The sequence below is a fragment of the Boleophthalmus pectinirostris genome, unplaced genomic scaffold (genome assembly GCF_026225935.1).
Source record: "Boleophthalmus pectinirostris isolate CB_2022bp ecotype Guang Dong unplaced genomic scaffold, ASM2622593v1 HiC_scaffold_3, whole genome shotgun sequence".
NCBI lineage: Eukaryota > Metazoa > Chordata > Actinopteri > Gobiiformes > Gobiidae > Boleophthalmus > Boleophthalmus pectinirostris.
Genome location: NW_026571299.1, coordinates 33,883,631 through 33,899,145, shown reverse-complemented (window position 1 = coordinate 33,899,145; position 15,515 = coordinate 33,883,631). Strand labels below are relative to the sequence as shown.

Below are 15,515 nucleotides of genomic sequence, written 5' to 3'. Positions count from 1 at the left end.
GGACTAAAAACATGTGAGGGAGAAGAAAAGAAGACAGATAATAAAAGGTATGGATGTGGAATCGATACAGGCATCATCACCGCTCTGATATTACAGAGCAGAGACGTCCCTGAGCTGGGGAGAGTAAAGCTTCATATCGACGTGCTGCCTACACTTGCCTTTCACAACACTAAAGCCCATACAAGACACTTGCTACTTCTACAAAGAGCTATTCTGCATTGAAGTGGGAAAGAACTGCAGTTAAATATATTTCAATTTAAGTCTAACTTAAGTTCACATTACACACCATACAACAATCTAATGCAAATATAATGTAGGATCATTTCTCACACAAAACTCAAGGCTAAAGAATTTATACCTATTTTATGAGATATAGATGATAAACTATTTCATTTTACTAACAAGACAAAATGGATATTCAAAATCATAGGCTAAATAAATACATACATAATCATCTCTTTCATTTTAGGATCAATATAATGTTCTACAATACATGTTTCATATTGAAAACAGACTCCTTCCGGTATTCTAATACCTAGTTTCTTGTTACTGCAACAGCAGAAAACAAAGTTGCTGTTTCCAAAGACATTTTATTGCATTTTTTCATTGCAATTGCAATTGCAATGAAAAAAATAATAATATAATAATAATAAAAAATACGTAAGATCCACAGTACAGCTTCACTCTGTATTAAATGTACGTTTACTTCTCTTACTATTTTACGTAGCATTATAGGTCATGTAATTGCACAACAATAGAACTTTTACATCACATTAAATATATTTCATTATATTAGTGACCCTTGAACATAATTATATCAATAATAATAACAAAATTCAGCTTGTATAAATATATTTATGAGAAATGACATTTGTTTTTGTCATGTTGAAAGTCCAAGTCTAAAGTCTATAATTGATAAAACAGTACTATATATAATCCATTACTGAAGAGCAGTGTAGAAGCTGCCTTACCTGGGATTGGGATGACAGGTATGTTCTCATTGGCCACCACCCGTGGAGAGCTGCTCTCCTCCACATAAAAGTGAGCAGTCTGGAAAAACCTCCTGTATGGACACAGAGAGGCACAGTGAAACTCACACCACAGCTACACATCAAGCCACAGCTAAGTCTATTAGGGAGTCGTTATCCCATTGTTCTCAGATCCGGTCTGTCAACATGAGCGGCTGAATGCTGCGTACAATGACATGGGAACAGGAGCAAACTGCTAATGAAAAGTCCCAGTACGCGGGACACAGCTGATTGCTCGCAGATAGGGCTGTTGTCGATGAGGAGATAGAGGGAATGCTTTCTGAGCTGCTACAGGGACCAGGTAAACAACATCTGTAGCTACACAACACTGCTGCTGCTAAAATTAGCTTTTCTCAAACTAATCCAAACACAATCTCTCCAGAGGGCATCAATAACCCACTAAGACGATGGCTTTCTGATCCATAAGGAAAAGGAACACATTCAGCTGGACATTTCTTACAGACTGCCTGCTGATGCTCACAGAGTAGATTTAGAAAAGTTAAAAAAGTATAAAGTTTGAGATGAAAGTTCACAATGTGAACCCAACTTCAGGCAAGAAATACTACTTTCTCTTCTATAGTGGGATTTGCCGCATGAAGAGCAAAGGCTCAAGGAAATTTCCGCAAGAGCAGAGTTCACAGACCACTCAAGCATTAAAATAAGTGAACCCATTTTGACCAATAATATGAGAAAGTCAATTTTCACAGTAGAATATACATGCCGACAAATACATTTGAATAGCAGAATCCTGATAAGCTGATCTTATCCTACCTGTACTTGACGCAGAGCATGGAGCAGATATTGGTCATTCTTTAGGACAAACAGCACAGAAGGATGGACAGGATATAGAGGTAGAAAGAGGAGAAAAGGAGGAGGGGATCACAGACGTTTGCATCACTAGCCCATGCTCTAATGGCTCCCTGTGGGCGCACATGTGCTGGAGCTAACTAGCTGCTCGCGCTACACCAGCTCCTTAGAGGGCAGAGGTGCAACGTGCGCGATGGAAACTGCAGATATGTCTCACTTTGTATGCTGATAGAGACCAGAGTTCATGTCAGGCGAAGCAAAGTATGAAACAACCTTAAGGTCCACTTCAGATTTAGTTCTATTACACAGCAGCATCAGTGAAAAAGTGTGGAGAAAAGCTGCAGTTTAATGGCTGCACTGTCACTAAGAAAGGCTTTCAGAGCATTGAGTGTGTGAACGAGTTATTTCATCCTCAATCATGCGCTGGTCCCTGGGGGAAGTATGCAGTGTCTGAACTGTCTGGACTGTCACAACAACAGCTGTGATGGCCATGTCTAATATCCCAGCAGCCCCTGCTCTTAGCACCACTACAGTCTATTACACCAGCTTATTCTGTAAATTTACTACATTAACCATAGTTTATGCTTGAATAAATGCATTTTTCCCAATTATTCTAATTATTATAATTTCATAAATCTTAGAATGCATTAGTTACATAAACAGCAGTTTTCTACAAACATGAGACCAGCAGAGGAAATGGTCCATAGTACTATTTGTAACTCATTAACTATCTCAAGCGTGCCAGTGGCTTGGCCTGTGTAATTACTGGGCGTCCAATGGTAGGCCTGGAAAGCAGCCCAGCAGATGAAGACACAGCTGGGACTGTGCTGCCAGTGGAGAGCCTTCAGGACTCCAGTGAGAACTGAGGTGGATGATAGCTTCATGTGCACTGTGCAAGTCAGACTAGCCAAGAAAACACCAGCATCAACAGAAAACGACAAATAATGTAATGAGATGAGATAAGTGTGACAAGCTCAACCCAGGCAGGTGGAGATGTGTGAAAACTAGAAACTAGAAAATCCAGTAATTCAGCCAGCCGTAACGGTTTTGTTATCAACATAATGTATGGATAAAGACAGCCCTGTCACTGATACCACTGTTAGCTGTAATGAGAACAGGGCCTGGAGGGTCAGTGTCTGGGACTAATGCCAGTTTAAGGTCCCTCAGGTTTTGCTGTAAACAAATCTCTTCAATATGTAAGACTTTCATACACTTACCTCCAATAGACCATCACAATTAGCAGCATTATGAGGCAGAGCAGTGTAAGGGCAGACACCACCACTAGAGGCACTATCCACACCATCCGCCCCATTCCGGGTTGGGGGATCCGGGTCACATTTGATAAACTTGTCCTGTCTAACAGATAAATGATATATTCAGTTTACATTGTTGGTCCAGTGCTCCGTTTAGACAAAGCATAAAAATACATGTGGTTTGTCAAAGTGAATAATTGGACAAATTCAGTAAACAAAAAAACAAACAAACCAAAAAAAAAAATGCAGTGATAAATTTCACTGAATACACTGGGTACAACAGTAGCAGGGTGTAAATTCCTGTATGAATGCATGTATGAAATAACCAACGTTTTAAAAGGCAATAAATGAGTCTGAATGACAGCTAATGACTTGTGTAAGGAGTTCTCCTTGAAGCGAACTCTAAAACACAGTGTAGACTCAGAGCTATTCCTTGCGGCACAGTGCCTCTGGCACAGCTTAGATTTGCCTGCAGGCCTCAGCGTTGTAGTGACAAAAGCCTGGAGCAGTGTCTTTGACTGGGAGGGAACAGTGAAGTCATGCTCTTAAATGGAGTTATTAGCTGTGCCATGTTGGGCTGTGTGTTTCTGTCAATAAAAGTAGGGGGACACATGCATCAGTGTTTGTGCTCTTACCAGTGTGGACTGAAAAGGGCCAGTCATTATTGAGCTTTGGTGCCACAGTGGAGCTCTGTGGAATCTGCATCTCTCCACTGTCACTGTGCGTCACCAGATTGGGCTCTGTGTGAGTGTCTGTAGGAAACAGCTTCAGCCCTGCTGTGCTGTCCTGTACTGTGGTAGAGTGCTCCTTCGTGGGTCCCGGTCCTTTCTGTTTGGCGGTGGGTGCTGGGGTGGGTGCAGCTGGCACCAGTGCCACTGTGCTGTTATCTTGTCTCTCCTCATTAGTGGGCACAGGTTTAGGCTTTTTCTTCTTTTCCTCTTCCTCCTTTTCCTCCTGCTCACCTTCTTTCTCCCCCTCCTCATCCTCCTCTTGGTCACCCTCCTTCTGGCGCTCCTCAGTGGGAGCTTCAGTGTCTGGGGGCGATGCCTGCGTTGGGCCTTGCTCTGTGCTGGACGGGGCAGTAGGGGGGGCAGTGGAGGCGCGGGGATTTTGGGTGCCATGGGGAGCGTGGGTGGGCCAGGCTGAACTGGGCAGAGAGGAGATGACCCCTCCGCCCACTCCCAAACCTGCCAGAAGGGTGCTCGTCACCACCGATGCCACTGTGGCCTGAGAGCCGCTGGAGGAGGGGCCCATTCCTGTTGCCATGGAGACAATAGAGAAATGGATGCCAGAGGAAGTCCATGTGGAGGAGCCTGAACTTATAGGAGCCATGTCTGCGGAAGAGGCCGGAGACAGAGTGGGCTGTGGGCAAGGGAGGAAAACATGTAAGGTAATGCAGCACTCAACTATTATACAATACCACACATAAACATATAACATAAGTATTTTATGTCCACTTTAAAGTCCACTAACAGACAAAACACAATTTTAGGCTCACCAAATAATAATAATAATAATAATAATAATAATAATAATAAATAATTTCAGTTTCAAGATAAAATGGAATAATCTCAAGGATCAAATAAACACACAAATATGATGAACAAGATATTGTTTATATAGTGCATCTCACTGATACTGAAGTAAAGTGCTTAACTAACATAACATTCCCTTTGAACTGCCCTCAACTGGCCGACTCACCATTCCAGTCTTCACAATGCGAGAGCCTTCAAAGATTCTTGTTGTGTTGGCTGTAAAACAGATTATTGCTTAATGTTATTCAAGGACAAAATGTGCAGCAATGAAGTCAAGTGAATTATAATTAACAGTTCCACAGAGATGTAATATGGCTTTAGAGATAATTAATGTCAAAGTAAAAGAAGTATCTATTGTTCTTGTTAATGAGGGAAAAGCCAAACCAGATGAGGACACAGAGTGCATTAAGTTTGTATGTTTGGCCAAGACCTTAAATACTTAATAAAACATTAAAGGTCCGATATTATGCAAAATAGACTCTTGTGATTTTAAGCTATTTTATACTCATGTTTTCAGTTTGAGAGAAGACCTCACATTCAATATGCAGGGATTGCGTGTTAAGTATGTGTGAATGAGACAAAACACAACTCTAGGTACGTTTTTGATATCTAGAGTATAACATAGACATAAAACAGTGTAATATGGGCCCTTTAACAACCAAAACATACTGTCTATACAAGAAGAGGAAGAGGAAGGTACTTTGAATGAGCTGCAAATTCACTTTAGCAATTTGTTCAACCACACTAAGACACTAGAAATATTGAGTTTATTTAGCACTTATTTAACACATTGTACCATTAAAGGACAGACACAAAAGGTGCACCATTCCGTTTGTTTATATGGTTGCTTACACAAAATGAGCAAGCCCCATGTGTGGTGACCTTGACTCCTTCTTGAGCAAATCTGATTGAATATTCAGTGATTTAACAGTTGTGGAAAATTTTAATTTCAAGCAGAATTTAGAGAAGACACAAAAATCCATATCTTGGCTGGCAGTGGAATGAATAATAAGATAGAAAACTGATAATGCCAGATGGTGTGTCATTTTAAGGGTATATTATAAGGCTGTATGTGGTTTATCCTATAGCTTTATACATTAAGTAGCTCCTCTAAAAATAGCAGATTGAGGGTAAGCCTGTTTACCTCTGAAGAGCAGCGTCTGGCTGAAGTCACTGCGCAGGTCGTGCTGACATACTGCCTGAACTCTGAACAAGTACAAGACATCAGGGGACACGTTGGTGATGACCGCTTGCTAGAAGAAATAAAAATAAATACAGAAATAGATCAGTAAACTAATTATTTTTTGGAAGAAATACCCATTTAGAAAAACCCAGCTTTGTCAATTCTTCACCATTTCTGTATAGTTGCATTAATGAGAAGTGCAAGTGTATGTCAGATCAATAGCCAAAACATTGCACACATAAGCGGAGGATGTGCTTTGTGTATATACTGTAGAAGAGATAGCACACAGTCCTGGACAAATGCGCAATGAAAGGCTCCCACTATTTCTCCCTCTCTTATATCTTAGTATTTAAAATAGTAATAGAGCAGTTAGTTGACAGTTATTGTTACATTTCTCTGGGGGGACGTAGCCGTTCCGGAAAAAAAGTGTCTTTTACTGTGAGAGAATTCATTTACTTTTTGGTCATAAAACTTTGATAAAAAGGCATATAACAGCTTTATGGACTGCTTCGCAAAGAAACAGTCTGTTCCTGTCACCTCCTGTGTCTTCTGTATCTTTACAATGTCACATAAAGAAAGGCAGTTGAATAGATGTAGCCTGCGCCCACTGCACTGGGTTTGGAGGAGGGAGGGGAATTGATAAATCACATTAGAGTTGGATGCAGTTCCTCTATTCCACCAGTAGAAGGCGGTAGCAGCTGCCCATGGCCCCTGTCAACAACTATGATGGGACTCAATAAAACGCATGAACGGGCCACATGCACTGCCACTAGGAACATGATATGCAGCAAAGAGAGACTGTTATACCCCAGTGTGACTTTTTTATCTAAAGAAGCGGTCAAGCACATAGCCAGGACAAGTTGGGGTCAGCGGGCTTTCGGCTGGCGCACAGATGGGGCCCTAGATTCCCACAAGCGGAGGAAAAATATATATATATGGAGAGAAAGTGTATCCAAGGCAGAGGATGGTGGTGAGAGCAGAGGTGTTGTAGCTGTAGCTTCCTAGAGGGGAGGATATATTTCTGAGGCGATCAATGTTGTATTCAGCGTGTAAGAGCGGACAGGCACTATCCAATGATCGCGGGTGTCAGAAAGTGCACAGAGATCTGAGGAACTAACATCCAGCTCCGGCTTCCTGCAGCGATCAGCTAAAAGACAGTGAATGTTCAAAAGGATTCTTCAGGCAACGATGAATCCTTTAATGATTAAGGAGTTTTCAGCTGATATGAGAATAGAAATGTGGCTTCGTGTCAACCAGAGTGACCTTACAATATGCAGACTTTGATGGAAATATGATTGAACTAATTGAACGCATCTGTTTTTGTATTAAAATGAAAGTTGTGACAAAGCTTAAAAGTTGCATTGTGTAACTTTTCTGGTACAGAGTCCACCACCTGCTTTTCTCCATGAAGATGTTTTGTCTGGAATGTTTCATAGTATGGCATTAAACCTTTCTATCATCATGGAGACCATACCAGACCAAGATACAGGTCAAATCTGTAACACAGCCCCCACCCCCACAGTCAGAATACCTGCTTTTCTTGATATTTTTGAGCAATAAAACAATATGTAATAAAATAAATGTAAGGTAGATCTGTTTAATGTCATACTGTGGAACATTCTAAGCAGAGAAATGACATTTCATAGAAACAAAAAGGTGACCGACCCACTACCATTACGCAGTGCACCTTTAAACAAAAATCTCAATATGATATTAAAAATTATAATTGTGTAAAAAGGCTGATCAATAATAAGTGTCAACTGTCTATCTAATCTATATGAATCTATTTTGTAATCTATTTTACGAGCACGTTACAGAGAAAATGTGGCTATAGCTGTTAGGTTCAATTGAGCAATAAAAACATACTGTATTTTTGGATCCACACTGAATCACTGGATCCTGAATACAGAAAGTAGGCCACTGACCAAATAGCATATTGAATAATTGTCAATTGTGTTTTGAAGATGTGCAAAAATGGATTACCAGGCATATCAGTTATAACAAAAATAATCTGAAAAGGCTGCAAAGAGTTGTTTGAAAGATTACAACACAAATTTGTTCTTTTTTTTTTTTTTTTTTTTTTATGAAGTGGTATTACTGCACTATTGAGGGTATTTATACAGTCCTTCCACATTCATTTTGCTCTTAAATAAACACAAGTACCCAAGCAGTACATTTAAATACAGGTTTTAGCATATTTCTTCTGATATCTTCTGATTATCTTCAGGATACACATTTTTTTGGTGAATTTCATCCACCGTAGTATACACTTTCTATAGCTGAATTTAGGGCCAAGAGATGAACATAAAATGCACAAAGGCAAGAAATATAGTTGTGCTGTTAATGGGAAGCAGGTTACATTGGGACATAGGAATAGGAGTGTAAATGGTGGGATAGATAAGGTTGGAGCAGCAGGTGTTTTGGCCGATGCTTAAAAGGTTTGGCCAGCGCTGACACGTTATATTAGAGCGCGCAGCGTGTGGCGTGTCTATTTCAGGGCGGAGCAGAGCACGAGCCCTTGTACTGAGGCTGCATGCAGAGTCCATCACCAACTGTCACTGCTCCTGCTGCCCTCTGATCCTGCCAACCACATCACAACTGTTTCAAGTCTGCTCACTCATTCAACTCTACACAAATCCAACTCAAATATCTCCCACTGACATTCTTTGTAGATTTTTTTTCAACCTTTTTTTTTCATTTTGGTCATAGAAGATGCAATTGTAGTGGGAATACTGTAATCTTCAGTGGCGTGTGTGTTTAAGTTAAGACACGTTGTTTGAATGTAGTGTGTGTGTGTGTTAATGTTTGGTGGTGGTCGGAGGAGCTGACAGATTGGCAGCTTTGCATTCATCAGTCTGCCCCAGAGCATTTGTGGTTAGAATAGTAGTAATAGTCGTAATGTCTTGGAAGTAAATGTATTAGGAAAGAAAAGACTGCAGCATAATCTAGCCAGGATGTTTTGCGCATGTGTTTCAGTGCAGCCAACTTGAAGAAATTACTTAATAAGCAGATGCCATCTTGAAAATGTGCATCATTATTCATTGTAAAAGAAGCTTGTTAGGGCAATTTTGAATAATTATATAGAGAAGTTTTTCGACAATACCGTGCATTTCCCTATAGCTTGATAACATTGCATATTGTGAATTTAATACCACCAAAATACCATGCCAGAAAGATAATGAGGTAGTTTGTTAAAACATGCAGAACAGGCTAATTTTCCAAGTTTATATAGTTTCACTGATGGGCCAAGAATACATATAACTATAGAGACTATAACATGCACTTCTGCCTATACCTTACAACATCATATTCCTTTTCCCATACTTTTTTTTTTCCATGATAGCCTCTTCTACACTCACCATGCTCTGATCCCCAGTCTCAGTGAAGGTCTTCTCATCTGCAACGTCGCGGTTCGCCCAGCTGTAGGAGACCATGTAGCTGGTGATGGGAGGGTGGTATATGGTCAGAGGGCGCTCCCAGCTGACCACCAAGGCTGTACGGTTCAGGGGCTGGATCTTCATGTTCACTGGAGCACTGCTACAAACTGAAATACAACAGAAATACAATAATCAGGCTTAAAATCTTAAAACAATATCCAGTAAATAATACAGTCTCTTCATCATTGCTTTTATTAGAGAGCGGGTTTCATAAATCTTCTGTTTTGTTCTTCAAAGTAAAAACAGGAAAAATTTACAAACATATGGACTGGAGGGAGTTTGACAAGGGGAAAATTATCATGGTTCAAGAAGGCTACAGCATAGGGGCAAAACAAAACTACATTTATTCATTAGTTATTATATAATTAGATTTAGTTAAATTATTGTCTTTTTAAATTTGAACATACTAATGTCTGTTAGTATATTAAATCTGTATAGAAATAAGTAATTATGCTTCAGTAAAATATTATTCAAGAAGTGAATAAAGAGTACAAGAGTAACAGATACATATATCAAGTATACAAAAAGGATTTTTTAAATTATTTGATATTTTCCAACAAATCCCCATAGAAATATTGTAAAGAAATAATAGCAGTACACAGATGTCAATTTAAAATGACAGGTGGTTAGCAGGAGGAGCACTTCACCATAAAGGTTTGCATCAGTTCAAAATCATTTTTTTTATTTTTTTTTTATAACAATCCTATCATTACTGCTGACTCAACTTTAAATCCCCTTCAGTGGACGAGCCTGGGAGGTGTCGCAGATACAGTAACTCAATAAAAGAAACACTCCAGGAGGCTTTGGCCCGGGTCACTCCCAATCTCTGCTATCCGTCAGAGATTTGCGCATCTGTCTGCTGCGCGCACGGAAATGCCAAACTAGAATTTAGCGTGGCAGGACAGACAATCGCCTTAGTCCACAAAAATAAATTTGAATAGAGTAGTCAAATCAGCAAAACATTGAGAAACACATAATCCTATGTTTTACAAATATTATTATTATTGTTATTATTATTTTTTTTAAAAGGGTTAAAACATTTCTTTCAAAGTAGAATATAAAAAGGGTTTGAAAATTGAAATGTTGGGAAGTTGATAACTTTTAATATGACAGAGAAAACACAATTTAAAGTGTCTAAAATGTCATCCATACTCAACAGCTAATTAGGCAAACTGTCTGGAAAATGCAGTTTCATTTTCCAGGCCATTTGTTGACTCATTAAAACTTTTTTTTTTTTCTTTTTTAGAGTAGTTCTTCTTCAATATATATATCTTTCATTTTGTACATTGTATTATTTAGTATTGAAATAACACAAAATCTTTTTAAAAACTTGTTCTTTATAGAACTATGTGCAATAGTTAGATTATACTGTTAGATAGTGCTAGATATTTCACACAAATCCAAGCTGGTAGTCATATTTATTTATATCTAATGGGAAATGACACACCGTTATAATTAGTAGTCCATGTTAACACTATGTTGTCATATTCATAATGAGACAATGGTACCTGTAGGGGGCAGTATTGTCTGGGGCATAGACACACACACATATTAGGTTCTGTCACTCTGACTACTGGAGTATCTGGACATGGTTGCAGGCACATCAGGGCAACAGCAATCAGAATATGTGTCGACTGATTATGCACATTCGAGGTTAGTGCCAAATTGAAATTGTCACCACAATTTTCTCCATTTGCACAGAGAAAGTATGGTGCGAATGATGTGACGTGATATGTGCAAAACAGCCATCACTCAGAGGAGCACGAGGGACTCAAAAACAATCGCAAAGGAAATCTGGGGGTGTTGATGAGGTGTGAAAGGTGTCAAATGCATTATAACACATCAAACGACAGGAATCAACAAGATGCAATGAGTAACAGCTGAAGATATCATCATGTGTCATTACAGATAAACCAGCCAACAGCCCCGGCGCCCAGCAACACCAAAATCCACATCTGGCACAGCACCCAGTGTAGGCAGTACATCTCTAATAAACAGATGTTTGGTCTAATCTCCCTGCAGATTTATATGGATGCATTTAGTGGCTATTTAACAGCATTTAAATACAAAGGAAAATATATACATTTCCTCTCTAATTAAAATTGAACTATTGCAGGGAAATGTTGATTTGCAAATGTCATCATATTACACAATATAGAAGATAAAAAATATATTATATGCAAATTGGCAGCAGAAACAGATATTGAAAGGTGGGACAGTCCGTGACAGGCAACGAACGCTTATTAGAAATGACTGGAAAAGCAATTTAGATTAACTCGTAACATTTTGGTAAAATGAGACATTAGACATTTTACCTCAATCACTTACCCAATAGAAATACACACTCTAAATCAATACCAGTTTTTTCTGCCTAATACTACTACTACATAATTTTAGATGTGTTGCCTCAAGTAATTCCAAATTCTGTTAATATTTACAAAATAGCAAAACACTAGAGTTTCCACAGCTCAGATGATTTTTAATGTTCATGTAGATCAAAAATTACCTCTTAAGAGATTTTAAAATCTTAACTTTTCGGATTTTATTAGCAGTTTACACATCATCCAAACTTTCTCTCCCAAACTGGTTGAACTACTGCGGGCAAAAGCTGAAAATAAAATGAAAGATTTTTTTTTACAAGTTACAACAGCTATTCAGAAAAACACACAAACCCTATTTTATGCACGCCCGTGTCTCTGTGTCTTCACCTCAGCAGTACTCAGAACATTACAAAATCTTTCTCCTGGCAGGTTTTACCACACGGGGCTGCACCAAACCCACTGTTGTCAACAAACATTCACATTCTGAGTTTTTGTGCTGAAAATGCCACAAAAACTAAAACAGCTCAACAGTTAATATTTCATGTCTTCCCTTTTCAAGCAATGTTTTGATGATACTTATTACTGTGGATATAGCCGTGTGCAGCCGTCCTGATTCCCCTAATTGCATGCGTATTTCCTTCACTTGTGTCATCCCCTCCCAGAAGCAATAGACGGAAAACATGCAAGCAAAGAGAGGATCTTTTTTTAGATAAATAAGACGTCCTTGTGACTGGGTTGTAATGCGAAGCGGCATCTCTTTACGGCGATGACTGCGCGGCTGATCAGCTGTCATTTGGCTCCGAGATGCTCTCTGGAAACAAGGAAAATGATCTCCTCAAGCGAAACAAACTCAAAGTGTGGTACAGGTCCCACCGGTGGTACTGGCTCTATATAAAATATGAACAAGAATGGTATCTCATATCTCCATGCAGTACTAATGACGATAATGACTCTAAGGCTTTGCAATTTTGTTTGCAATTCTGTAACAAGGAATAATTTAAAGGTATTATTACTTTAGATGTAGTATAAACAGTTTATTAATTATTAATTTAATTACTGTTGCTTTCATAGGCTTTATTTATTTATTTAGAAGCTGAATAATTAAATAATGTGAAATTTGGTCATAAGTTTATGTAGCTATGACAGATGAATATCTATGCAACATGAGACAGAGACCCTACACAGAAAAAGTTTGAAGGAAAGCAGAGGAAACAATGACAGCTGTGCAAACTATAAATACAGATTTATAAATACCTCGGTCTATGCACTGTATAAATAGAACTTTGAAAGGTGCATATTTTCTTAGGGAAAACTTGGTGTAAATAGTCTGAGAAACACTGTCCAAACAAATCATGTAACAACATTGACTGAAGTGTTCCATTATATATCACTTAAGTCTTTTCCCATCCAACTCAACTTTAATGGCATCCCTGCACTTTTAAATGCAAATATGACATATACAAAGCAAGGACAAGAGTAAATATGCATCACGATTCGATTAGGATCAATCATTCTATCAAAGGTAGGAGACGTTAAGAATGCAGAGTCCTTGAACGACCGAAGACCAGACACATCTGTTGTTCTCTCAATATTTACACAACAGCTGTCATTTACCAATGTCGCCCCTGACAACAACAAGCCCCGCCCCTCAAACGATCTGCATCAAAGAGTCTTGTGCATACCTAGTAAAGAGGGGAAAATGAAAAGTAAAAATGGCATACAAGGGATGTTAAGACTAAGCTATTTAGCAATTAGCATAAGAGTTATTCATTGTATCTCTATGAGGCCATTACTGCATTGCTGGAATGTTCCACTGAGTGACATTAAACTGCTGCTCTTCCATTTATTTGGTTATACAGGTGTTTAAATGTAAAAATTTAACTGGGGTAATCACCTGTTTATCTCTATAAAGATAGCAATGTTTAATGTCATAGTAAATTCCAGATAAAAGCTTTAAAAGGCAGATAGTGCTCCTTTAAAGGGCCCATATTGCAGTATTTTCTACGTTATAATGTTGTTTTCTTATCACAAACATACCTGGAGTTTTGTGATTTGTGTTTTGTTTCATTCACAGATGTTTAATACACATATTTAGGCTGAGTTCTTCTCTCAAACAGAAAACACTCTGTTCCACCTTATGATATCATGTGGAAATACAGGAAGAGCTTCACTGGGGTTTTAAAGTCCATACACCTTCAATAGAATAATGTGGATAATTTCAGAGCTGGAATAGACAATCTCTACTAAACAAAAGATAAAAGGTAGCTGTTATGACATCGCAAGATGGTACAAAGCATTTTAAACTTTGGAGATATAGACTAATAATAAAAGATTACTTAAACATGTGTAACTGAAAAAAAAAAACATAACTCCAGGTATGTTTTGGATGACGTAACAACATTCTAACATGGCTTAAAGCTCACAATTAAATTAAAGATCACAATTTTGTGGACTAAATATTCTGACATCATCAATTGTTTTCTTTTTTGATATCGTCGTCTTCAACCTTGCTTTAAAAAATGTATAACCCCTTTGCCTGGCACTACAATTGTTACAAGCAGAAAGTAGCACCAACAAGAACAGGAGGGAGGGGCAAAATACACATCTGGAGTTCACATTTTTCTAGCTGCCTTCTGACATAGTGCCACAAAAGCAATTTCACAACTTAATTTGTATGGGTCTATTTTAGCCGTGCCACATATTAATGATGATTGCTGATCAGGCTAGTTCGAGTGCTTCCAACTTCATCATAAGCATTCCCAATCAATTCTGCGCGCCAGACACCGACAACACCACTTTAAGCAGCAGCAGCCTTTCTCATTAGTCTCCATATTTCCTGTACTGTTGACTTGAAAAATGAGCCCCAAAATGAACACAGCAAACCAGCCAGCCAAACAAACATGGAATTTAGTTTTAATATTACATGTAATTCTGGATTAAGTACCCAGAGTGTGGGACAAAAAAGATATTGTTTTGTTTGCCCTGATTTAGCCTGCTTATCCATCACAACAAGAGTAGATGAGGCTCCCAAAAAAAAATTCCATCAAAGTGCTCATTATTCATTCCTGTTGTGGCATTTGTTGATGTCCTGACCAAGAACAAACACTCCAGAAAAGCTCCAGAAAAATGTAACTTGAGGATAAAGGCTAATAGGGAGCCAATTAGGGTGCCTACTGAAGACTATGAATTTAACACTGGACAAAGAATATTTATTTTTTACCAGTGTCAGATTTTTTTTCTTCGATATACCCTACAGACTACAAACTTGAAGTTCCTGCATGAAAACATTTTATGCCAGATCAAACACAGTACACAGTGGGTTATTCAAATATGCCAAACACTGCTTAAATGTAAATTCACAACTTAAGTAAAGAGTCTGATATTCATAGGCCTGTAGTTCCCCTATGGTCAACAAGCTAAACTATTAATACTAATGTTACTGCTATTGATCTACTTAGAATTATGGATATTAAGAGTGTTTGACTAAATAATTAGTCATGATTATTTAGGTCACAATATAATCATATGAAACAAAAAATTTAAATTGTAAGTAAAAAAAAACAAAACAACTTTCACAATGGAGGGAAAAAAGTCTGAAATCTTTTATTTCATAAAGCTGGTGAAATACCGGAGCAGTGGTTCTATTAGACAATATGAATTAAAGCCAGTTTAGGATTCCTCTGTTCACAGTTTTGTGTTAATAATCATGAATAGTTGTAAATTTGCATCATGCATCATCTTACAATACAAAAAAAAACAAAAAACATTTTATATCATGTCTAAGAATTATGAACAACCTTTTCATCATTTTGTCATCTGAACTAAAAGTGGCGCAGCAGTTTTGACCTGACAAACTGCAATTCCAACCTCAGTCAAGAGAATTTTTTTTTTTGACACTCCAGTCACAATATGTTGCCATATTAGTGTGTCCTAGTTCACTGTGCCAAGAGA

General features: G+C 38.3%; 1 protein-coding gene across 1 annotated transcript in view; it reads right to left on the bottom strand.

Moving 5' to 3' along the window:
• Positions 1-15,515, bottom strand: part of ca16b (carbonic anhydrase XVI b) — a 121,147-nt gene that overhangs the window by 17,123 nt on the left and 88,509 nt on the right. The window contains exons 9-14 of the mRNA XM_020934008.2: positions 9,166-9,350; positions 5,768-5,876; positions 4,790-4,839; positions 3,724-4,450; positions 3,053-3,191; positions 972-1,063 (exon numbers count right to left, since the gene is read on the bottom strand). Of these exons, the coding sequence (XP_020789667.1) occupies positions 972-1,063; positions 3,053-3,191; positions 3,724-4,450; positions 4,790-4,839; positions 5,768-5,876; positions 9,166-9,350 (1,302 nt within the window). The remainder of the gene's footprint in view (positions 1-971; positions 1,064-3,052; positions 3,192-3,723; positions 4,451-4,789; positions 4,840-5,767; positions 5,877-9,165; positions 9,351-15,515) is intronic.